At 37.6% G+C, this 24115-nt stretch overlaps 1 protein-coding gene across 2 annotated transcripts in view; it reads left to right on the top strand.

The window, feature by feature from the left end:
- Window positions 1–24115, top strand: part of Zc3h12c (zinc finger CCCH-type containing 12C) — a 58053-nt gene that overhangs the window by 16827 nt on the left and 17111 nt on the right. For both annotated transcript variants that reach the window (XM_028864945.2, XM_028864944.2), the window contains exon 2: window positions 7694–8445. In XM_028864945.2, the coding sequence (XP_028720778.1) occupies window positions 7694–8445 (752 nt within the window). The remainder of the gene's footprint in view (window positions 1–7693; window positions 8446–24115) is intronic.

Raw genomic sequence — 24115 nt, forward strand, 5'->3', positions numbered from 1 at the left:
ATAGATTTATGCTGTGTTCATCATTTTTATCTGATTTAGGCCTTATTGCTTTCAGAGTTGATACCTTTTTGACCTTTTAAAAGAGCTCTGGAAATGGAGGGAGGCAGAGATAATTTTAATTTTCCTTAATTCTGTGATACTCATATGCTTACCTCAAAGTGAGGCTTTGCATTCTGTGTACTTGACATAGTAATTTACAATAAACTGTGACAGTAGAGATACTTTATCTTGATTTCCGGTGGGCTCATGAAATTACATCACAAGTTTAACTGCTTCTGCTATATTGCTACAGTGCTTGGCAGAAAAAAAATAGTTCTCACTTCAGAAATTAATATGACATCTAGAATCTAGCAGTTACGTTTTGTTGAAAAATATTGTCACCGAGCTGACAAGATGGCTTAGTGGGTGAAGGAGCTTTCCAGGCCTGACACCCTGAGTTTGAACACTGGGACCTACACGGTGGAAGGGAAAACCAACTGGAGAAAAGTTGTTCTCTGATCTCCACACTCAGAGTGTCTCTCTCTCTCTCTCTCTCTCTCTCTCTCTCTCTCTCTCTCTCTCTCACACACACACACACACACACACACACACACACACACACTTTTCTAACATTTGGAACAACAAACCAGTAAAATATTAAGTTCTGTTGAGGGAAAACATCCATGGACATGATGACCTACAATATCATACTTTGTCTTTTCTTTCTGGAAACTAATTTCAAGTTTTTAGTGAGCAGGAGGAATGTTTTTGGTGAGATAGCTGAAAATTTTAAGTGCATGAAATAGATCTTTCTCTCATTTTGTAACTAGAGAAAAGTTTGATTTGTGTTTGAGTGGACTCAAAAAAGACAAGGGCAGAAGTTCCAAACTAGAACTTTCTCTTCCTAAGTTTTCACAAATAGTCCCACTGTGAGCAACCGCTGTTGATGTGTGAGAAGGGAAGTTGTCTTACATTGTTTGGAGTACTTCAGTTTTCTATCTTTTGAGTTCAAGATTATAGTTTGTGTTGTTGTTTTTTGTTTTCTGTTTTTGGTTTTTTTTTTTTTTAAGTCTGAGCTTTGCATAAATCAGCAGTTCTTGGCCTGTACTGGAATTTTATTTGCATTTCAGTGAAAAGGGTGTGTGTGTGTGTCTTGTGTCTGTGTCTGTGCATGTCTGCCCATGCTTGTGTGTGTATTGGTTCTGCACTACACAAATGAGTAGTCTATATCACATAAGTAAGAGTGATATAGTATTTCCTTACTGAGCAAAAATACTACAATGCCTTGTAGTGTTAACATTTGGATTAAATGTTTTCATAATCCTAAATCACTCAAGATATAGCCTATGCAGCACTCAGAAGCAAGTAGGATTATAAACACTGTCACGTTTAACAGAAGTAAATTAGAGGTACTTATTAAGTGTACTTTAGATGTCCTTCAAAATTATCCCAGTATTTCATTTTAGTATTAATATATTCTGAACTTAAATTTGAGTATTACAACTTTCAAATTTTATGAAATACATTTTAGCAAGTATGTTATGAAAGATTTTGCTTTTATTTAATTAGATAGCTAACCAGTGTCTATAATAAGAAGTTTTTACATTGCTATTTGACATAGCTCATCTGGGCTGGTCTGATGATTTTAAGTTGAAGTTAGTTTTGTTAAATTTATACTTTACGTTACTTGTTTTCACAAACTTAGACTAAATTAGTATTTTATTTTTACTACATTTCTAGAGAACTCACTTTTTAAAATGAATTCTATTTGTAAACTCATAAGCCTTTTACTTTGCAATCTTCACCAGGTCTCTTTAACTTTTATTATATTGTAACATAGTAACAGATATTTTGTTGTTGTTGTTTTATTTTTCCAGACAGGGTTCCTCTGTGTAGCCCAGGCTGTCCTGGAACTCACTCTGTAGACCAGGCAGGCTTTGAACTCAGAAATCCACCTGCCTCTGCCTCCCAAGTGCTGGGATTAAAGGCGTGTGACACCACCTCCTTTCTAACAGATACTTTAAAGTGCATCTTCTCCACTATTGCCAGAGAAACAGATCGACTATAACCTCTGCCTCATTTCACCGTCACTCCCTTATTAAAGGAGATTGCTGCGATAGTTAAGTACTACTTTGACACACCTCATTTTCTTTATATCTCAAAGAAAAATGAAACACTAATAGACTAGCATATAGCCTCAACTTTTTGGAAACATGCAACTTTTCCTGCTTTAAAATATAATTGCTTTCTTTGTTTTCATGCATTAAAAACAAGGAGGAAAGGCTGGCCTGCCCAAGCCAGGTGTTCCTTGTTGGCAGCCTGCTCCCTAATGACTGCTCTCAGAGAGCAGCTGCCTGCTAGTCAGCTTTGTATGGCCTATTGTTGCTGCACACCCCTTGTTAATACACATGCTGCCCGGGGCAGACCCAAGAATGACATCAACTTGCTTATCTTAGAAACCTGCGAACCTGACGCAGGGTACTGAGGTTGCCTTGCATCTGCCTGCCGAACTAATTGTGAGCTCTCTGGCCTGTGATTGGCTGGAGTTCCACTCGGTAATAGGTTAAGCAAAGACATTGCCATTCCATCTGTTCAACACTCATTGTTCTTCTTGCCTGCCTGGAAGTCTGCAGCTAAAATTGTGTTGTTACTGCTGAAGCTGCCACAGAAACCAATGTCTTTGTACTTTCCTGCTAACGTGAGTATCTGCTACTTAGTGCTTTGGAAGTTAAACTTTGCTGTAAGGGCTATAATTTCATCTCTGTGAAGGCTAGGAAGCACCACAAAAGAAAACATGCAAATGTGTTAGTGCCAGTATACCAGAGAATCTGGTTCTCTATGTAAAAATATATCTGTGAAGCCGAGTTTTATATTTTTATGTTTGTGGATTTTGCAAATAATTACTTGTAGGTTCATGAATGCTTTCAAGCCATAAGCATTACACACAAGAATTTGGAGCTTAAGACAAGTTACAAGGAAGTTCTAATATCGTGCTAAACAACAAATTAGATTTTATCTTGTCAAATGCTTATGTTTCCTAAGGCATCACTGCCATAGCCAGTTCCTGTGAAATGCTAGTCAGACTCAGTAGATTTTTTATTGTGTTAGAGTCTAGTTTACAGAGATGGATTGATACTGATAGATGTTTCCAACAGCTGGTTTTAAAGACGATGATTAAGCATTCAGTTGCCTTGTCAACAATTTCAGTATTCATGTAGAATTTATTTCTTCTCTCCTACCCTTTTCCTCTTGTGTTAATTTCAGATATTAAATTAAAGGTGCCGTTCGAGTTACTTTCAAGAGTTCTGTAATGAGGAAGTGAGGAGTACACAAAGACTTTCATCTTGTCAGTTCAGGGCGGTGGTGGGATGGGGGAAAGAACATAAAGGGTTAAAGAGAGGTTTTCGTTTCCACCACATGCCCTATTGTGTGAACATATGCATAAGTCTATTGAAAGTTTTCAGAAGATAGGCAGGCCACCAGTTGCTGGTCTCCTGCAGTTCCAGTAGACATCTGTTGCCCCAGAACATTAACCAATCTGTTCAAAGGGACATCTTTCCTTTGTTAGCCAGAGAGATGCAGACAACAGTGCTCGCTCAAATACAATGGTAATTAAACACGCAAAGACCATAGCAGTCGGTATTTATTACATATTCATTATTTTATTTTCATTGTTCTCATAGTATAGCCATTTGGATAACAACCAAAACCTACTTTCATGGCATTGTAACTTTACAAACAAATAATTGGATGTAACAAGTTTGTGGTCTAATATCTTTAGAATGCTACAAACTAGCTTTACCTGATTCTGAGGTGAGTTGTTATCCAAGTTATCTACTTGAGAACTTTCAACCCTTTCACTAGAGGAATTCCAGTATATGCAGTAAATTTCAGGTCAGTACCCTTTATGTCCTAAACCTGCTTTTAGCCACTACAGTTATTTTTTGACAAAAAAATGAGTTTTTCAACATCATCATTGACAAAAATAGCATAATTCATTCTTTTTCAACAAATACTATTACTTAATTTCTAGTAGATAGTATTTATCAAGAAAAAAGTGGGTTTCTGATATAATATATAATATCTAGAGCTAATCTATGGATTGTTGAAACTGGAAACGTCTTTCAGATTATTGTATCTTTACCCAGTACCTTTTGTGTTCAAGAATATACATGTATAATGCCTCTGTGATACAAAGTTTCTAATTTCTTCTCAAAGTTTTCCAGCGACTCTGGAAGTACAAACTGGTTTGCCTTGCCTGAGACACTTGGGCTCTGCTTCTGCATGAACAGAGGAGAGTTACCCTTACTAGTAGATTTTATTTGAGTTTTATGAATACCTACATAAGCTTGGGTTTTACTGAATATTCATGGTTTAGAAATTAAGAAAAAGATATTATTTATTACCTATGATAAGTAACACATTCTGGTGAGTCTTTTTCTTTTGAAAACTTAGTCATTGTTAAGAGGCTGAACCCAAGTAAATATCATGGCGATCTTTATTCTGTAGTTTTGCATGTTAGCTCCTTGTAAGCTTTGCATCTTCTATTACTATTTGTATCTCTTTGTAAGTCTTTAGGCTAGCATTTAAGTTTTTTACTGAATAATTTTAAGATAGTGTCAAATTCTGGATTGTTTTTAAATGCCGTATTAAGTCTTGGCAACTTTTTTCTAGCTACAACTTGATCAAAGTGTTCTACAGACTGAAGCTTTAAAATCCAAATCTTTACCATTTCAGTCAATACAAATCAGGCTATTTCAGATGTTATTTTAAAACCTATTTATTTTTAACATTGAGAAACATTATTGAAAAACATTATAAAACACTATTTAAATAGTATGTACAAATGACATAAATTGTCTCAAGTTGAAAGTATTCATGTTTGTTAACTATTAGACGGCGTAATATTACAGACGTCACCGAATATCCGCTTCTCCCTGCCTTATCACTGTAGCCATGTGCTGAAGTGCACACAAGAGCAGCCTCGGTCCTGCCACTGGGCCGTGTTCAAACACTAGCCTGCAGGTGAAAGAGAAGGACTGATTGGAATGCAGTTGTAGAGTGGCCTCACTTTCTGTTTCAAATCTTGGCAGTATCTGGGTTTGTCACTTTGAAAAGTGAAAATTAACAAAATCCATATATCCTTGAATCAGAAATTCCATTCTAATGTTTTTCACTGTCTGTATTTTCTGTGTATTCGTCATGTCCAATATAGGTCCTCTAGCTCAAACACACAACAAAACTCCTCAATATTAAAAATAATATTCCCTAGTTCGACTCAGCAATTTGGTCAGCAAGTCATTATCTTGAATTATCTCACAACAGCAACTTATGCAAAACCAAAACTTTTCAGGGGAGATCAAAACTGTTGCCATTCAATGCACTTCCTGCAGTCAGAGCAGATTGTGGGGTTTGCAGAACAATGCTGTCGGAGCTTCCAGATTGGCTTGGCAGCTGCATTGTTCTCGGAGGGTAAACCAGACGCACTTAAGTCCCAGTCTCTTTTAGAGGCTTTTGTTCATACCAAATTATTCTTTCACTGCACTAGCATTCATGATGGCATGTTAAAGGAGTGCAGCTTAGCAACCATCTTCTGGTTGCCAGGCAGCCCAGCTTCCAATAGATTTTCCTTGTTTAAGATACTTTTGGTGGGAGCTTTACTAAGGCTACGGTGTAGATTTTTCTTTTAACTTTATCCCATTATTGGGATGCTGTAGTGATTTGTTACTTGCATTATGGTGTTAGTACATTACTGTAGTTAATAAATCACAGGGTGTGCAGATTTACTTTCAAAATCCCTTCCATAATTCTAGGTAATTGGGCCATGCATATCCATATTAATAGAAAAAGTTGAAATGGATACAGCTTCATAATGAAGCAGATGCTCTTTATCAGTGGGGCATCCAGGAACTAGGAAAGTTTCTTTACTGAGTGTTGTATTAGTAGAACAGTGGTGTTCAAGTTATTAGCAAAGAACAAACCATGGAGAAAGTCTTATAGAAACGTGTAGGACTTCTACCCCAAGGAAATACTGAAATTTTGTATTTTTTTAAGATTGTACGGTTTCTAGTATTTATCATAGTTAATAAAATTCATTACACTGTGTAGAAATATTTGATCCTGTAGTGGGTTTATTGGATAAACTTTAAAATTTCTCAGAAAATCAGAATTTTCTTTTAATAGTTATATAATAGCTTTCTTCTGGTATATTTTGTTGAACAGGTTCAGTTTAAAAGAAAATGTTTCTCCAGTTTTCTTCATTAGATTATTCAAATAGGTTTTTTTTTATGACAACCTTAGGTTTTGCTACCCCTGATTTGCCAATTAATGATAGAACACCAGAGTTGCCTTAATCAATAAACTCCTGGAGTTGATGTAGTCCTCATAACGAAGTATAAAGAAAATGTAACTTTACTTTTCTGACCTATCCCTAATAGAACACTAAATTATTTCCAATAGGTCTTAAAGAAAAGTAATGTAACAACAAAAACATTTTAAACAGTAACATATTCCTGCAGGAAAAATGGAGAAAAGGTGAGTTTTTAATGAAATGCAGGTATGTTGTCAATTAATCTGATGCAATACAAAAATACTTTCTATCATAAAAACCAAGAAACTGATATGACAATGTACTTGTTTGCCTCAGATTTTATGTACAATATTTAATTTCACTGTTCTCAACAAATGTATATAGAAAAAACTTTTTTCTTGAATGAAATAGACTACAATGTCTCTGCCACTTAATAAAGGATCATAATACTTAAAAGTATCTCCTGTTACAATGTTCAGTATTCACAAAGTCATAATTATTAATAAAAAATTTATATTCATCTCAAAATGGAATGTAATTAGCCTTTTCTTCTTCTTCTTCTTCTTCTTGAGACAGGGTCTTTCTGTAGCACAGGCTGGATTGGAACTCACTATCTAGCCCAAGCTAATCCCAAGCACATCATCATCATGTCTCAGTGTCCCAATCGCTGGTATCACAGGCATACAGCAGCAGGATTGACCAGAGATGGAATTAGCTTTGTGATTATTCAATTCCTTACTGACCATTTTAGAATATGTGGCCCTTCATTTCAATATCTAAATTAAATTATTTTTTAAGATTTTCACATGAGTACTGTATTTACATCATTTATTTTTCCCTGTCCTCCCTTCATCTCCCTTCATGTGACCCCCCTCCTTTCCAAATTCATGTTCTCTTATTCTTATATATATATGAGTATATATATATATGTGTGTATATATATATATACATATATATATATATATATTACTTTTACTTTATTTTATGTGCATTGGTGTGAGGGTGTCAGATCCCCTGGAACTAGAGCTACAGACAGTTGTCAGCTGCCATGTGGGTGCTGGGAATTGAACCTGGGTCCTCTGGAAGAGCAGCTGGCTCTTAACCACTGAGCCATCTCTCCAGCCCCGCTCTCTTATGCTTTAATTGTCACACACCTATACATCTACACACATACAGAGAGAAAGAGAACAAACTTTTGTAAAATCTCCAGTTTGATTTTGTGTTTACTTGGCTGCCTTGGGAGAGATTCATGAAAAGGAGTCTTGGCAAGTTTGCTATGCGTGATGAGAGACTTCAGACAAAATACAAAGTATCCGTCCAATGGTTTGTCAATTCTGACTTGTTCACTGAGGTAAGATTCAAACAATAAATATGATGTATTAAATATTTGACAATTTTCTCTAGGAATACGGGGTGCTCTGCATTCAAGAATACAGGAAAAGCAGCAGAGTGGAGTCAAGTGTGCGGAACAGCTTCATGGGCTTGAAAGATCACCTGGGGCATGACCTTGGCCACCTTTACATGGAGAGCACTGACCCGCAGATAAGTGCAGCTGTGCCTTGGCCTATGGTGGAGAGACCGACAATGGAAACAGTCAGTTCAGGGAAGGAAGAGAAAGAGGTGTCTGAAGAGAATGTGAGCTCCGGCGACTCTGAAGAGAGTACAAGTTCGGATCCTGAGTCAGGACAGCTGAGTAGCCTTTCAGTAGAGCCCTGCCTGTTAACCAAGACTCACAGGCAGTTATGTCGGTCCCCTTGCTTAGAGCCTCACCTGCTCAAACACAGTGACATTTTGCAAGACTTTAAACCAGATGGGTCCCAGACTCCATCCAAGGATGTGAAAAAAAACCCTGATGTGCTTCGAGAATACCAAACAAAACTGGAGTTTGCACTGAAGTTAGGTTATTCTGAAGAACAGGTCCAGCTTGTACTAAACAAACTTGGTACTGATGCTTTAATCAATGACATATTGGGAGAACTTGTCAAACTTGGAAATAAAAGTGAAGCTGATCAAACAGTTAGTACTATAAACAGTGTAATGCGGGAAACATCATCACTGGAATCTCAGAGGTCTGAATCTCCAATGCAAGAGATTGTAACAGATGACGGGGAAAATCTGAGACCAGTAGTTATTGATGGCAGCAATGTGGCAATGAGGTAAGTTTTTTTTTAAATCTTTATTGAAGATATTACTAAATCTTTGAAAGTTATTTCCAGTTCTTTGGCTGTTTTCCTATTCATAGTCATTAAAATCAGTATTACTAAACATTTCTCAATATTAGCTTTTAGAAAACATTTCTTTTCTGTCCTTGAATACTGTATTTTAGATATTTCTGTTTTTGTTTTTCTTCCTCTGTCTAAATAGCTACAGCTTAAAAATTAGTGTATGTTACCAGCTTAGTGTTGATTGTGAGTTTCACAAGAACTCAAGTATGATGGCATTCACCAATTCTGGAGTCTTAGTCAAATAGCCTATTTTTATATGAAAAGAACTTAGGAAAACTCAGTTCTTCTAGAAGATAAAACTCTGTTCTATAGTTGGATAACAAATCAAAGGTATACTTTTCAGTTCTGTGCTCCATTCAAGAAATGTAATTCAAACACAATTCTTTAGGAACTGAGGGAAAAATGAGAGGAAAATATTTTATTCAAGTAAATTTGATGCACTAAAGTTTAGAGTGAATCTGAATTCAGTCACTCTAGTTAAGTGCCCACAATATTCACTGCATTTAAGGATGAAAAGACACAAAAAGACCTAAGATCTTCAAGAGCTTAGAACTTCATCTATTGTGTATCAAAAGGAGATCTTAGAGACACCTCGCCAAGAGAAGCTGTTGGAAATGTTTTGTTTGTTTGTTTTGTTGTTGTTTTTCTAGCAGTGTTTTCAGTGGCAGTACAATGCAAACTACATATTATTTTAAATGTCTTAGCATTTATACTAAGACGTTTAAAATAACATATAGTCAATCTTTAAAGTTACTAATAAGACAGTTAGCATTATTTTTGTGATAATGAGTTTTTAGAATGTGGTACAGTATATCTCATCCTGGAATTGCTGTATTTTGCTACTCAGTAGCACATGTGGCTATTGACTGCCATAGTAGGTAGTCATTTTAAAATGTCACATATCCATAACCACCTGAAATTCAAGGCATAGCTTGGACATTCATTCATAAGAACTCTTTATTTAACAGTGATCTATACTGAAGTCTTAAAACAGCTGTTTCCTATAGATCACATAAAGTTTGAAGAGGACTAGTATGTACCTCTTTCAGATGGAGGCAACAGGATCTTTCTTTCATTTATCAGCAAATTAGATTTACAGGATCTAAATTACTTACCACAGCTAAACATTATTCAAAACCAAATGTGACTGACTTCAGTGGGTACACCCTTCATCATATAGTAGAGGAGGAAATGTGGCAACGGTTCTAGCTAAATCTTACAAGGCTTTAATGGGGCTGGGGATATAGTTCAGTGGTAGTGCACTTGCCTAGGATGTATAATTCTATGAGTTAATCCCTAACAATGTAATAAGACCTTAAATGCTTTGCAATCCAAAGATAATCAAAGGGTTTTTAATAGAAGAACGTTTTACACCAACCTGTCACTTTTGTGTAGCAAGTAGGAGATATTTTTTTTCTTTTTTTTCTTCTTTTTTTTAATTATTTTATTTTATTTTACAATACTAAAGGAGATAATTTTTAATGCAAACACCACATTCTGTTGGATGAAGAGAACCTTGACAAGTACCATAGAGTATGAAGCACACACATGACTTTGAGAAGTCTTTCAGTAAGAACCCCTCTGCTGTTTGATCTCTTCCAAATTTGGTGTCAGAATGATAGTTTTTCCTATAATAACCCAGAAGTACCAAATGATTACCTTGGTGATAATATATATAGTTCCAAAATTCGTGAAGAAAATAGTAAGGACAGTTGTAGATCCTTTAGGAGAACACCTGTTGTCATGGCTATATGCCAGAATTACCAGAGCCACCTTCAATCCTCGCCCTCAGGAAGCAGAGACAGGCAGATCTCTTGAGTTTGTGGCAGCCCCTGAGTTCCAGGGTTATACAGAGAAACCCTGTCTTGAATAACTAGCAAAACAAACAAAACAGCTTGATTATAGCAAGGGCTACAGAATGGTGCCCAAATTAGGTGTGGGCAGATGTTGTGATGGAAAGCTGAAATACCTATCATTTTTGGCACTGTTATTTTGATGGCTAGACATTGTTGAGAATCAACAACTTTAAAAAATATTGATATCTAGAGGGCAGTGCAAAGAAGGAAGGGCTGGCACAGAGTTGGTAATGTGAAAGACATTGTTAGAAGAATTTGTACTGCTATAAAATTCAAGAGACAAAAAAATGTGTCATCAAACAAAAAGAAGAGGAAGGCTTTTATGGGAGAATAGCCTGTGTTGTACCAAAAAAAAAAAAAAAAACAAGTCACAGGACATCACAGCCAGAAAATTGTCTTTAAGAATCCCATAAGGTATTGAAGATAGAAGCCTAACTGCTGAACGTTAAGGAATTGATCTAGACTGTTACTCTAGAACAGTGGTTCTCAACCTGTAGATCATGACCTCTTTAGGGGTCAAATGAGCCTTTCACAGGGGTCACATATCAGATATCTGCATATCAGATATTTACATTACGATTCATAACAGTAACAAAATTATAGTTATGAAGGAGCAACCAAGTAATTTATGTTGGGGGTCACCACAACATGAGAAGTATTAAAGGGTGGCAGCATTAGGAAGGTTGAGAACCATTGCTCTAGAAGATTAACACAAGAAGAGAAGGGCAAGGAGGAAAGGTTGGGGAAGGATTTTGTTGAGTTTAATCTGACATGTTGAGCATTACCTACAGAAAAGTTTTAATGCAAGACACATGGCATAGTTAAAACATTTCAAACAATAATTTTTATATAATTATACAAACAAACATCTGCCCACACCTAATTTGGGCACCATTCTGTAGCCCTTGCTATAAAAATGGGGCCATGTAGATCCGTTTCTTTTCTCCCTCACATATTTTAACCTGACACCTAAACTGAAGTGCTTCAGGCATTCAGGAGAGAACAAGTTGACAGGAAATTATTATTGTAGCAGTATTATTCTGTCAGTCACAATAAGACATTTTACCATGTCTGTAATTTTGAAAGTACCAGAATTCATGAAAATTTATAGGAAACTTATACATTCTGCCATTTATAAATTCTACCTACAGTTACAAAGTCATTTATAAATACATATTTACTTCAGGTCCAAGATTTTTCTGTAACAAAAATACAGAGAGATTGCCTCCATTTCACGCTGCATAAATATCATATGCCTTCACTTTTTAAAATTCATTTTCATTTTATGCCAAGCTTAGTAAACCTGTTTTGTATATTCTATGTCTGCACATATAATAGGTTATATGTGATAAGTAAATATGGAACTAGTTTAGAATAAATCTTATTTTGCTATCTTTCTTATTTCCAGACAGATTCTATAAATAAGAAAATGTATTTCATTCTCAGTTAAATGCTAACCACAGACTTGATATACACAGTCATATTTGTATGCAAATTTAAAGTAGGCTCCACAATACCATTTTTATTCAAAATAAAAATGGGGTGAGGATTGAACACAGGACCTGATGCATGTTAGGCAAACTACCACTAAAATTCCCCCAGCTTTATTGTGGGCTTTTACAATACTTAGTTCTCGGGGCCTGGGGAGATGGCTCAGCAGTTAAAAGCACTGGCTGCTCTTCCAGAGGTCCTGAATTCAATTCCCAGCAACCACATGGTAGCTTACAACCATCAGTAATGGGATCTGGTGCCCTCTTCTGGCTTGCAGGTGTACATGGAGACAGAACACTCAACACATTAAAAAAAAAAAATGAATTAATTAAAAGAAAAGCTGAAAATTAAAAAAAAAAAAAAAATTAGATGCCGGGCGGTGGTGGCACACGCCTTTAATCCCAGCATTCGGGAGGCAGAGCCAGGCAGATCGCTGTGAGTTCAAGGCCAGCCTGGGCTACCAAGTGAGCTCCAGGAAAGGCGCAAAGCTACGCAGAGAAACCCTGTCTCGAAAAACCAAAAAAAAAAAAAAAAAAAAAGAAGACAATACCTAGTTCTCTATGTCATAGTCTTCTCTTTCCTCCAGTTGGTAAAGTCTCAGCCTGCTTTCAGATTCTTAAAGGAAGAAATCTTATTTTACATCATTGTTTATCAGGATGAGAGATGTTTGTTACCAATGCTTAATATTGTCATAGACAGTCAATAAATTACAGGTACTCTTACCTTAACCAATCTCTCAATCGAGAATATAGTAACAAATGAGAATTTGGGCTGGGGCTGTAGCTTACTGGTAGAGAATTTTACTCCCATGAATGAGGCCCTAGGTTCAATTTGCAATAGTGTGTGTGTGTGTGTGTGTATGTGTGTGTGTGTGTGTGTGTGAGAGAGAGAGAGAGAGAGAGAGACAGACAGACAGACAGACAGACAGACAGAACAAAATCTTAAACAGTTATCCTGGTTCTATTTTATTCATGAACCATTTTTTGAGAATTTCATGCATAAGTACACTATATTTACATAATTTTTACCCCTCCCTCTCACCTCTAACTCCTTCCATTTTTCCCCAGCCACATCCATCCCCCTTTCAACTTCATATTCTCTTCTTCTATAATATTGTTTTATACCTACTTACATGTGTATATACACACATGTGCACATACAGTCTGAGTCTAAATATTATTACCCTCTGTACATGAGTTTAGGGATGACCACTTAGGTAACCTATCAGGGAGCTTGTTCCCAAAGAAAACTGTTTTTCCCTCCCTCAGAAGCCATTGACATCCTATAGCTCTTTTGCTAGGAGTGTGGCCTCCTGAACTTCTTCTCATCTATGTTCACATGCCATCTTTAGGGTCTTGTGCAGTTCATAGCCATAGTAACTTAATAGTCCATTTTATTCTTATAAACTGTGATTGATATGTTTTAATAATTGCATTGATTTCAGTCATCATGCCTCCAATGACAGTTTCCACAGTGCCGTAAAGGAGTCTCCAGAATATATATAACATGGGTCCCAAAAAATAGAGAGCTTTTCTGTTGCCTTAGGGAACACGCTGCCTCTTTGAGCTTAGTTAATGGTTTTCTTCTTGGTGGTGGTGATAGTTGATGTTATTGTTGTTCTTTTAATGTGTTACAGTGATAAGAATTGAATAAAGTCTGTTGAATGCACAGTTTGCCACAGACTGACAGATGAATACTCAGTAAGCCTACCGCAGTTTGATAGCTACTTCACTACCAACCAGGTATAGGATCATCGAGGACCGAGAATGCAAAACTAGAAGGGTGAGCTATTTTTAGAGAAATATCTGAGCTTTCCTGTAAAGTGATGGGAACCAAAGAAATGCTTGCTTTTGAGTATGGAGCGGAATAAAATTTCTATTTAGTAGAGAGCTAGCTAGTCTGAGAAGCTCTGACAAATGGCTGTAGCTAATATCAATTCTTTTTTAAAATGAGCTAAATTATTTCATAGATTACTCATTAGCAAACAGGCCTCTTTCCTTAGTAGTAATATTTCATAGTCATGAAGTTTATACTCCATTTACAGTTATGGAAACAAAATACAATATTTACCGTAATTGCTGGAATTCTTGTTATGATTACTATTTCTTCAAAATCTGTATTCCATTAAATTTGGGATAGCTCAGCAGTGGAATATAAAATTAGTCTTTCTCCATATGTTCCCATTAGTTTAAATTAATGGATTTCCTTAAATCCAGTTATTTTACATTTTTTCAGTTTTTTATGACTTGTCATGTTGTTAAGAAAGTACATGAGCTATCAGGGGTAAGAATTAGCTGCTGTTGGGACCCCAAAATGTTTTATTTCTTTAGTATGCTTTTAGGGCCTAATCATCTGACATTCAAATAAACTAAATCTCTACAGTCTACTTAAGTCTCTTCCAGATTTTATATAAAATAAGAATGACAAATAAGAAAAAGGAAAAAAACAACAAGAGGGCTGGAGAGATGGCTCAGCCATTAAAGGATAGGCTCACAACCAAAAATATAAGAAAAAACCAAGAGCCTTGTCATTACTGCCACAAAACACGATAGCACACATTTTCCTGTTACATATTGGGAAGGAAGCTGGGATACCTGTTCTCTTTTTGATATGACCTAACTACTATAGCCTTGCCTCATCACTGCAGGTCTTCTGTCTTGGTCAGTAAACTTAGGTTTCTGGGTTGGGTTGAATCTCCTGACTGGTAGGTAGACCAGAAGTCCTTAGTACACATTTGTGCCAAGTATCAGAATCAAGTATTTGTGGGCTGATACTCTCACATAAACTTCTTTTTGCCAATAGGCTCTGTCTTGTATTACCTCTGTTAGTACTGAAGAACCACTAGATGACTCTTATCCATGGAAGAGTAGTATAGTAGATTGACTTTTAGGAAAGATGATTCTCTAGGGAAGTTTAGAGAATGCATTTGGGAACTAAAACTGGAGATAAGAATATGGACATAGCTGTAGACGACTGGAGAAGAAGATGCACTGATAATATCAATACTTTTATATGCCAATGAAAAGACACAAAGCAGGAAAATAATCCAACTATTTGCTTAACAGTTTATGTTCTACCTCCTGCAAAGACTCCTGTTGGAAAGCAATTGGTATTAGTACAAAGCTGGCTTGTAGAAAAGTACTCTGGGTGAATCATCAAGGTAGTTCTCCTAAAGTTTGAACAGAAATCAGAAGCAGAGTTTTAATGTAAATACAGAACAATGGTATGCAGAAATTGTGATGACTTTCCTTGGTATGACAACAGTGATCCAAGCCACGCACTCAGAAAATGCATGCAGAGTTGAGCATTTTGTACCCTTGGGATTGAAACTTCTGAGTCTTTTTTTTTTTAAATACAAAATTTCTTAATTTGGATCTTTTTTTTTTTTTTTTTTTTTTTTTTTTTCTGGAGCTGAGGACCGAACCCAGGGCCTTGCGCTTGTTAGGCAAGTGCTCTACCACTGAGCTAAATCCCCAACCCAAATACAAAATTTCTTATGTGTGTAATCTGCTCTATGAAATTACACAAACTTGAGAACTCTTAAATGTCAGCAGTGAACACTATTTTGCCCAAGCTAAAATTCACCTTTAGTGGTGGGGTAGTTGTTTTTTTTCCTGTTGCCTGTTTACCATTTAAGTATAGCACTGACTTACAGTTACTAAAATCCTAATGCTTTGATTAGACTGAAGGAGAAACTCTAACTGGCTGGAGTTCATTCAGATATGTTTTGACTCCCTCAATAAACCTGTATCAAAATCATGTAAAATAGACCTTCCTGATCCACTGTAGTAGCCACTAGCAGCTCTGGCTATTTGTTTCAAAATATGTCTAGTTAGAATTGAGAAGCCAAATATACACATTTTCAAAGCTCATTACAAAATATATGTAAATTATTTCAATGATATTTATATTGATTATATGTTGATATGATTATATGTTAACTGAAACACATAATAAAATTGATTTCAAGTGATTCCACTTTTTTAATATGCTGTGCTAGGTTCCTTAAAATTACATATGTGATTCTCATATTTCTGTTGGACAGCCTCATTTTTTTTAATTTTATTTATTTTATTTTATAATACCATTCAGTTCTACATATCAGCCACAGGTTCCCCTATTCTCCCCCCTCCCACCCCCTCCCCTTACTCCCAGCCTACCCCCCATTCCCACCTCTTCCAGGGCAAATCCTCCCCCAAGGACTGCGATCAACCTGGTAGACTCAGTCCAGGCAGGTCCAGTCCCTTCCTCCCAGACTGAGCCAAGTGTCCCTGCATAAGCTTCAGGTTTCAAACAGCCAACTCATGCAATGAGTACAGGACTTGGTCCCACTGCCTAGATGCCTCCCAAACAGATCAAGCCAATCAACTGTCTCACCTATTCAGAGGGCCTGATCCAGCTGGGGGCCCCTCAGCCTTTGGTTCATACTTCATGTGTTTCCATTCGTTTGTGGACAGCCTCTTAGTAGAATGCTAAGTCCAACTTGCTCCATGAGTTCAAGGACAGTGTAATTTCCCTCAGGTATATCACTGGTATTACTTGCAAGTTAGCTGATAGTGTCCTATTTCTCTTTCTCCTTCTATAGAGTATGGAAAGAATCCAAAGTGGGATGTGTTTTTATTGTTTAATTGTACCAGTGTAGAGTCTGATTGAGACAAAGCCTAATTTTACCCCAGGATACCCTGTCACTTTAAGTACATAATTCTAATTGTCATTGATATCACACACTTTGAGAGAGCAGTGGCAATAACCTCTCCTATTGCCTTACATGTGTTTATTTAAACCATAACCTAAAAAATAGCAAACTAGTAAAGTTAATTACAGATATTCACATAAGTAGTATTACTGATGACAATAACTGAAAATGTGGCTGGAGTCCACATTTTCTACTTTTACTAATGCACATGTTAATTTTTCCTTAGCAGATAGGTTTTCTTTGTCATCTTTAGACCCATAGCCCATTCAGATCTAGATTAGCAAGATGTGCTTCCATGTTAATCTTCCTCAGATCATGGACCTTGTAAGATAAAGAACATCTTCCTCCTCTTCCTCTATCTTCCAAATCTCAGCACTACCTCTCTTGCTGTGTTCATAATCAATTTTGGTTGAATATTTTCATTTTCCTAAATCAGTGATCTTTCAAACTTTTCTTTTCCCTGAAAGCAGTATAGTCTTGCAAAACTTGCTTGAAAGCAAAGTGGAATTCTGTTTGACTTGGGGCATGTATGTGGGGCTTTGTTACCCACTGTGAAAATGACCTTGCCCCTCTCCCCAAAAGAGCCTCTCTGCCCTCCTGTGAAGTTTTGGCTGGAACACAACTTGTAACCCTGGTTTAAGTGACCTGTATCAGCAGGATTTACCATCCTGCGGTGGTGGGTAGTGGTAGTGGCCGAGAGTAGGCTGAGATCCACAGTGATTTGCTGCTGTTGGGAAAGAGATCAGAGACAGTGCAGTGGGGTAGCCGCAGTGAGGTAGCCGCAGGAGTGACAGCAGGCGAGCCTAGATGAGAAAACACATGCTTATTAACCTCGGTCCTGCGGGACAAAGGCTCCAGATGCTTTCAAGTCCACAACATGAAATGAATTGTAGGGTCTCAAGTACAATATGATTTAACTGGACTACAAAACCAGAAAATAAAATGTTCTGCATTTCTGTATTGAAGGTGTTAGTAATTCTCGCTACCTAAGACACAGCATAAATAAAAAATGCGTTTTCTTCTAAAAAAAATTATTAAACATTGAGGATTTTTAAGACATTTTTAGGTTGCTTTAAAATTAAAATCTATTTTTATATGTCTAAGATGGTTCATGCATAAGGCAAAAACTTGAAAAATAAAATAAATTTAAATATTTGGAGAACACCTAGGCTTTATCTAAATACTTTAGTGTTCCTCAAATATTTAATATTATTATATTACTATTACTCTGTGAACTCTTAATTTTCTGTAGTATAGATCTAAACAAAAAGGGCTTGAGTACTAGAGATTGGAATATGGTTCTTAATCATTAAAAAGTAGTCTTCATCCTGTCGGTCTTTCATTCTAGACACTTTGCTGACACTCTCCTATGTAGGGTATCATGATGGGTAGTTTGGGATGAAGATCCATCAAGTCTTAGGCATTTCCTATATCCATACTTCATCTTCTAGGAAAAATGTCATATAAAGACCCATTTTAGAATTTAGTAAATGTGTAGGTCAAGTATTGTTGTTGTTTTAATAAAGAAATAGAGGATTACAGAAAAGCAGTAGTTTTGTTCTTGAGTCCTCTAAGTACATTGCTCATTTTTGGTGTTTCTTTTGAAAATTAGAACTGTTTAGTGATGTTCCCCAGTCCAAGATATGTAAGAATCATTATACTGTATGGTGAGATTGAAGCTTAATGGTCTTTCCCCCATTCTAAACCAAGTGTCCTTTTCTAGACACTGAGGACTAGGACTCATGAGAAACTGAAGGAACTAATTTTTGTTAAAGTCTTTGATTTGCTGAACACTCAGTCAGGCTTTTTATATATATTACTGTTTTTGAGTCTCACAATCATATAAGGTTTTTAATATGAGAAATTGAGGTTCATAATAAGAATTTGCCCAAGATCTATAGAAAAGTGGTCTAAAAACAGAGACATATCTAATTCCAGAGACAATCGATATTTTCACCATATTAGCTTACTCTTGAAAATCTGTCCTATTTTAAATATTAAAACATGCCATTCTGGGTACAATTTTGATAATTGGATTGTAGATGTTATGCAAATTATTTTTAAGACTAACTTTTCTTTAATCATATAGTTAATATATTTATGCAATAAGTATAAATATATTTTATATAATTTTATGTAATAAAAAGTCACCTATAATTTCTAAAGTTCTTCACAAGCATTATAATACAAACTGTAGTGAAATGAAATTTTAAGGAAATAAAAGGGTAATTGAAAATTACCTGTGTTCTTTCTTGCCCTTGGCTGCCATATAAATCATTAAGAAGAAGCAATCCCCTTAATAAATGAGTTTACTCCTATTTTAGATTCTCCATCATTTACTGCTTGTATCTCCCATTGGATGATGACAGTTACAATTCTAAAATAAGCTTTCTTTTCTTTGGGTTAGCCTAGTTAATGTTATAACTGAAGATAATATGATGTAGGGAATTGCATTTACTAGATAAGGCAGACCAGGGTTGGTTTATCATCTCCCTTCTCTGAATCACAAAAATATAATTCAATAAGTGGTTCATTGAATCTTTCTCTAGATTAAAAAAAAAAAATCTACCTTTATAACCCATTAAGCCTCAGAGATAGTTTAATGGCATTAATAAGCAAGTATACCTTAATTCTCCAGTGGTAATTGTGATATAAATTATTATAAATAAGTTTTGACTTCTTATGAAATTGCCTCCATGTTGAAGACAGAAAAATAAAATAGATGTGTTTTTCAGATATATTGTAGTGGTAAATATAAACAAATTACAGATAATCCTTTTACATCTATGAGAAAAAGTGATCTCACAGAGTAATTAAGAAGTAGTAAAAGTCTTAAAGAATACATTTATTACTCAAGATAATTTGTATCCATCTTATCTCCTGCTGATTTCCAATTTACTAAGAATAGGGAGCTGCATATGCCTGAAACTATGATTGCCCTTGTGGAAGTAATAAGACTCAAATTAGCCAACCCAATACTCAACGGTCCTTATCATTGCTTCATCTATAAATTAATTTCACCTTTCTTTCCTGTGCAAGGTCTATAATATATTCTAGTATATTTGCTTAGGAAGTCTCATTGACCCTTATAAAAGAGTGGCTCACTTTCCATGTGATATTATTGTTACCATTAATGTAGGAAAGCAGCCTGTGTTCTTCACAGTCCATCCCATGGCATGGAAGACTATCAGTATTCACTACCATTGAAATGGTCACATAGTCAGCAGCTCAGGTGACTTATCTCCCAGAAGCTTCAGAATGTGGAAGCTCTTGCTCCACACGGCAGGTGGCAGGCGTGTTTCCCACAGGGTCATGGCCTGGAGACACGAGAGAGGAGCACGAGAAGTCTAATGGCAGGACTTAGTTACTCCGTGACCTCAGAAGACAGAACAGGCAGAAGGCTATCAAAAGAAATTGACCAGGTATTCCTCTTATTGCAAAACATTGCCTTCAGTTTTCACAAGAAAGACAGGGAAAGTTGAAGGCAAAACCCACAGGCAAGCATGTGGTGGTTTCCTTCCCATCCTTGAGGTGCCACAATTACACCTTTTGTGTTGCTTTGCTCATTTGCCAGTTGCTTTCTGCCTGCTTCCTGAGGGTACAAGCATTGGAAGAAGGCAAGAGAGCTTTAGAATTGAGTTGCAACCTGTGACCTCCTCAGTCTCTCCCAGCATTCCTTTTCTCAGTGCCCAGGCTTCTTATCATCCTGGCCTACTGACTTTGTATTAAAAGTCTCCTCTTCCTTGACAGTGGCCCTAGAAGAAGGTTTTCTCCCTGGTTGTGTGTGTTTCTCTTGGGGTGTTCATTGGGGATGCTGAGGAAGATCAAACCAGGCCTTCACATGCACTAGGCTACCAACTGAGCACCATCTGTTTCCTGAGCATCCCCTATGCAGACTTTTAACTGCATGTTGCAACTTAAGTCACCTTACCTTCTCTATCGCTCTGCATATTTTCCCTCTGCTCTTACTTAGGTTTGAGTTTCCAGTAACATGGTTGCCCCAGAGTATAAATGAGCCAGAGTCTATTTCAGTCTGTTCCTAACACCATCCTCATTTATTTGAAACATTTCCCAGTGGACCACTGGTAAAGCTCAGTGAGGGACTGAGCAGCCTTAGTGGGGCTTCTCCTGCATCACCTCCTTCAGAAGGATTTCATGAGCTGCTGCCAGGACAGGGGCAGCCAGAGCTGATGGAGGAGATAGTCAGCTTCCTGAAACCATGGCATAATTATGAAGAGGGTATACTTTACCCCTGCCTTGCTTGTTTCGCTGGCCAGGCGAAGTTACCTAATGTGGTATCTTCACGCATAGGGCTGTAAGCCGAAAACATGCCACAAAGCACCTTGGTGAGTTTTTACAGGTTTTTCCAGAGCTCTGGAAACTAACTTTTAAGATGAGTCCTGTCAGCTGAGAAACGAGGCCTGTGAACTCTTTATGTACCTGGTGTTCCAGATAGTCCTGACTCTTTATAAAGACATTTGAGAGCCTTGGCCTACTCTACTATTGTTCTCTTGATTCTACATCCTATTACCTCCGTTTGCCTCATTATGAGACCTAGAAAAGGGGTGGATGGATAGATATTTGCATTGGCTATAGAATGTGTGGGTAACTAGCCCTTCAAAGGGGAGAATTGTAACCATATCAGATTAATCTAACACAGATTCATTTTCTAAAACTCTCCTAAGCTGAGCATTCAAAACACAGCTAAAGGGCTGGAGAGGTGGCTCAAAGGTTAAGAGCACTGGCTGATCTTCCAGAGGTCCTGAGTTCAACTCCCAGCACCCACGTGGTGGCTCACAACCATCTGTAATGAGATCTGGTGCCCTCTTCTGGCCTGCAGGCAGAACACTGTATACATAATAAATAAATAAACCTTAAAAAATGCATTTAAAAAAAAACACAGCTAAAAAAAGAAGAAATGAAGAGGAAGGAATGTGGAGTTTGACACATTGGAATCTGTTCTAGAATTAAAGATGCAGGTTGGCATGTGGGTTCCTGGTAACTTGGACAAGAGGACCCAGGAGTCAGAACACCAGACAAGCCTACCTGGAGCTCCAGTGACTCCAGTGTCTTCTTTCTTTTTGAGACGGAGTCTTTCGGTAGCTCTGGCTATCCTGGAACTCAGTGTGTACATCAGGCTGTCCTTGAACTCACAGGGATCAGCCTGCCTTTGCTTCATGAGTATTGATTGGGATTAAAGGTATACCATCATGCTAGGTTCTCACTCAGTCTCTGTGGCTACCTAGATCATCATTTTTATTCCCTGAGAAATACAATAAGTTCCAGAAACACAAATGATGCTTTTTGTTTTCAATGGAATTTATCTAAGAACCTCTGTAAATACATTAATTCGTTTGCCTCAAATGAGCTCTGGTCACTGTAAAGTAGGATTCTCAAGTATACCAACTCCAAACACAACAGAATACAATAAGCCTCCTGTTTATATGAATGAGACCTGGGCTTCTCATACCAACCATCAACAATTGCTGAGCCCAAAGGACCTTCAAGCTCTCACCCATTTGCTCCACAGAAACTTAGTACTTACAGTAAGGGTTTGGAATTTTCCCTGGAAGTCCAATCCCACTAATCCAAAATAGTTGGGGAGGGAGGCTCTTAGTAAATAAATATTCATGGTCTCTTACTTAATCCAAGGTGACTCCAAATCCTCCAACACACTCATCTACCATGAGGTGTGCGTAAGAGATGTCAATTATACTTATTATTACAGTATTGAAATCAAAAGAAATTGGTACCCAAAGGAGCATATTAAATTATAAATACAGGATCAGCTTTTCTATGGAGTGTGAAGACACTCTGAATGCATGCATAGAGTTCCTAAATGCTTGCAAAGCTACAGTAAATTGTCTGCTCTTCATGTGTAGAACTAGACGTATACCTTTTTAGTAGTCAGTCAACAGTTGATTTGTCTCTGTTGCTACAGTATGCTTTTAGCCACTTTTTCAGACTTACTCTGTCTTCTCCTTCAGTATCCCCGCAGCTGATCCTTGTATCTATCACATGTGAGAGGTCATACCTTGCTCCATGCCTCAGTAAAGAGAAACCTAGTTCAGTGTCCCCCACACTCTCCTCACTGTCCAAGTCCCATCTGCAGTTTGGAGCCACCTGGTGGTTTTCTGTTCAGAGTCATGCATTACTAGGGATGATTCTGAGACTTGGTGGCTGATGGGGACTTCTATCCAAGGCCATTTTGTCAATCTGTGAGTATTTTTTTTTTTTTTTTTTTTTTTGGTTTTTCGAGACAGGGTTTCTCTGTGTAGCTTTGTGCCTTTCTTGGATCTCGCTCTGTAGACCTGGCTGGCCTCGAACTCACAAAGATCCGCCTGGCTCTGCCTTCCGAGTGCTGGGATTAAAGGTGTGCGCCACCACCGCCCGGCAAGTATTCATTTTTAATGCTGTATTTTCATTAATTCTTCGAGAATTTCCTACAATATATTTTGCCACATCTAGCACTAGTCCAGGGATGGACCTGCTGAGGGGCAGCAAGACGAAGAAAAGACAAACACAGAAAGGTTGGGTTGGGTGGACTCTACTCCATTCTGATGGAAAAACCATAGCAGCACCAGGAAGCTCAGCATGTTTGTTACCGAGTTAAACAGAGAGGGGGTTCTTGCATACAGCTGAACAAGGAGGCGGAATTACTACACACAGATAAACAAGGAGGCAGAGTTTATGGAGGACAGCTGCATCAGGGAGATGGGTTGAGCTAACCTTGGTAGGAGCAGTCTCTGGAGGGGAGCAGTCTTCAGGCTGTAAATGTCTGGGCAAGGGAGCTTTGTAGACTTTTTTGTGTATACTATCAGTATGAACACTCGGATATCCCAGCACACCACCACTACCAAGGAAGGCCCTCCCATTTCCCATGGGGCTGAGGCTGTGGGATCCTTGACATGCTGTGCCCACATCAGCAGCACACATTCCTCAGGATTTAACCCACTCAGGGCTTTCTCTGCGTGATACATATTTTTATTATATTCACTCCTCTCCCCCGACGCTCACCCTTATCTCCTTACCCCCTCCCAGATTCTTGTCCTCTTGTTTTTAGTGACCCAGTGAGTCCAATTTGTGCTTCTCATATACTCACAAGTGTGGAGTCCTCCACTGGAGTATGGTTGACCTATGAAGGGCCACACCCAGGAAGGAACCTTTCTGCCATCAGGAAGCAGTGAGCTGCCTGCACATGCGCCCTTCCCTCCTCCCATCCCTCCTCTGTGCTAGAATGTTGACTGGCTGTGCAGACAGACACAGCTGCTGTAAGTCCATGAGTCCTATCATGTTCAGAAGACCCCATTTTGTTCTGGTCCCCCCCCCCCAGTCCTCTGGCTATCTCGGCCTTTTCTCCCCATCTTCCACAATGATCCCTAATTCTTAGGATGAAGGAGGGTATAGGTGTCCTATTTGTATCTGAGCACTCCAATGACAACATTCATTTTCTGACCTAATCAGTTGGAGGTTAGATCAGAAAATCTTGGACATTCAGGACTTACCCTGCATTTGCCTTTTATTTTTTTCATCCCCTTTCAAAGGCAGGAACATTGGC

Source organism: Peromyscus leucopus, chromosome 7, assembly GCF_004664715.2.
Source record: "Peromyscus leucopus breed LL Stock chromosome 7, UCI_PerLeu_2.1, whole genome shotgun sequence".
NCBI classification, from domain to species: domain Eukaryota; kingdom Metazoa; phylum Chordata; class Mammalia; order Rodentia; family Cricetidae; genus Peromyscus; species Peromyscus leucopus.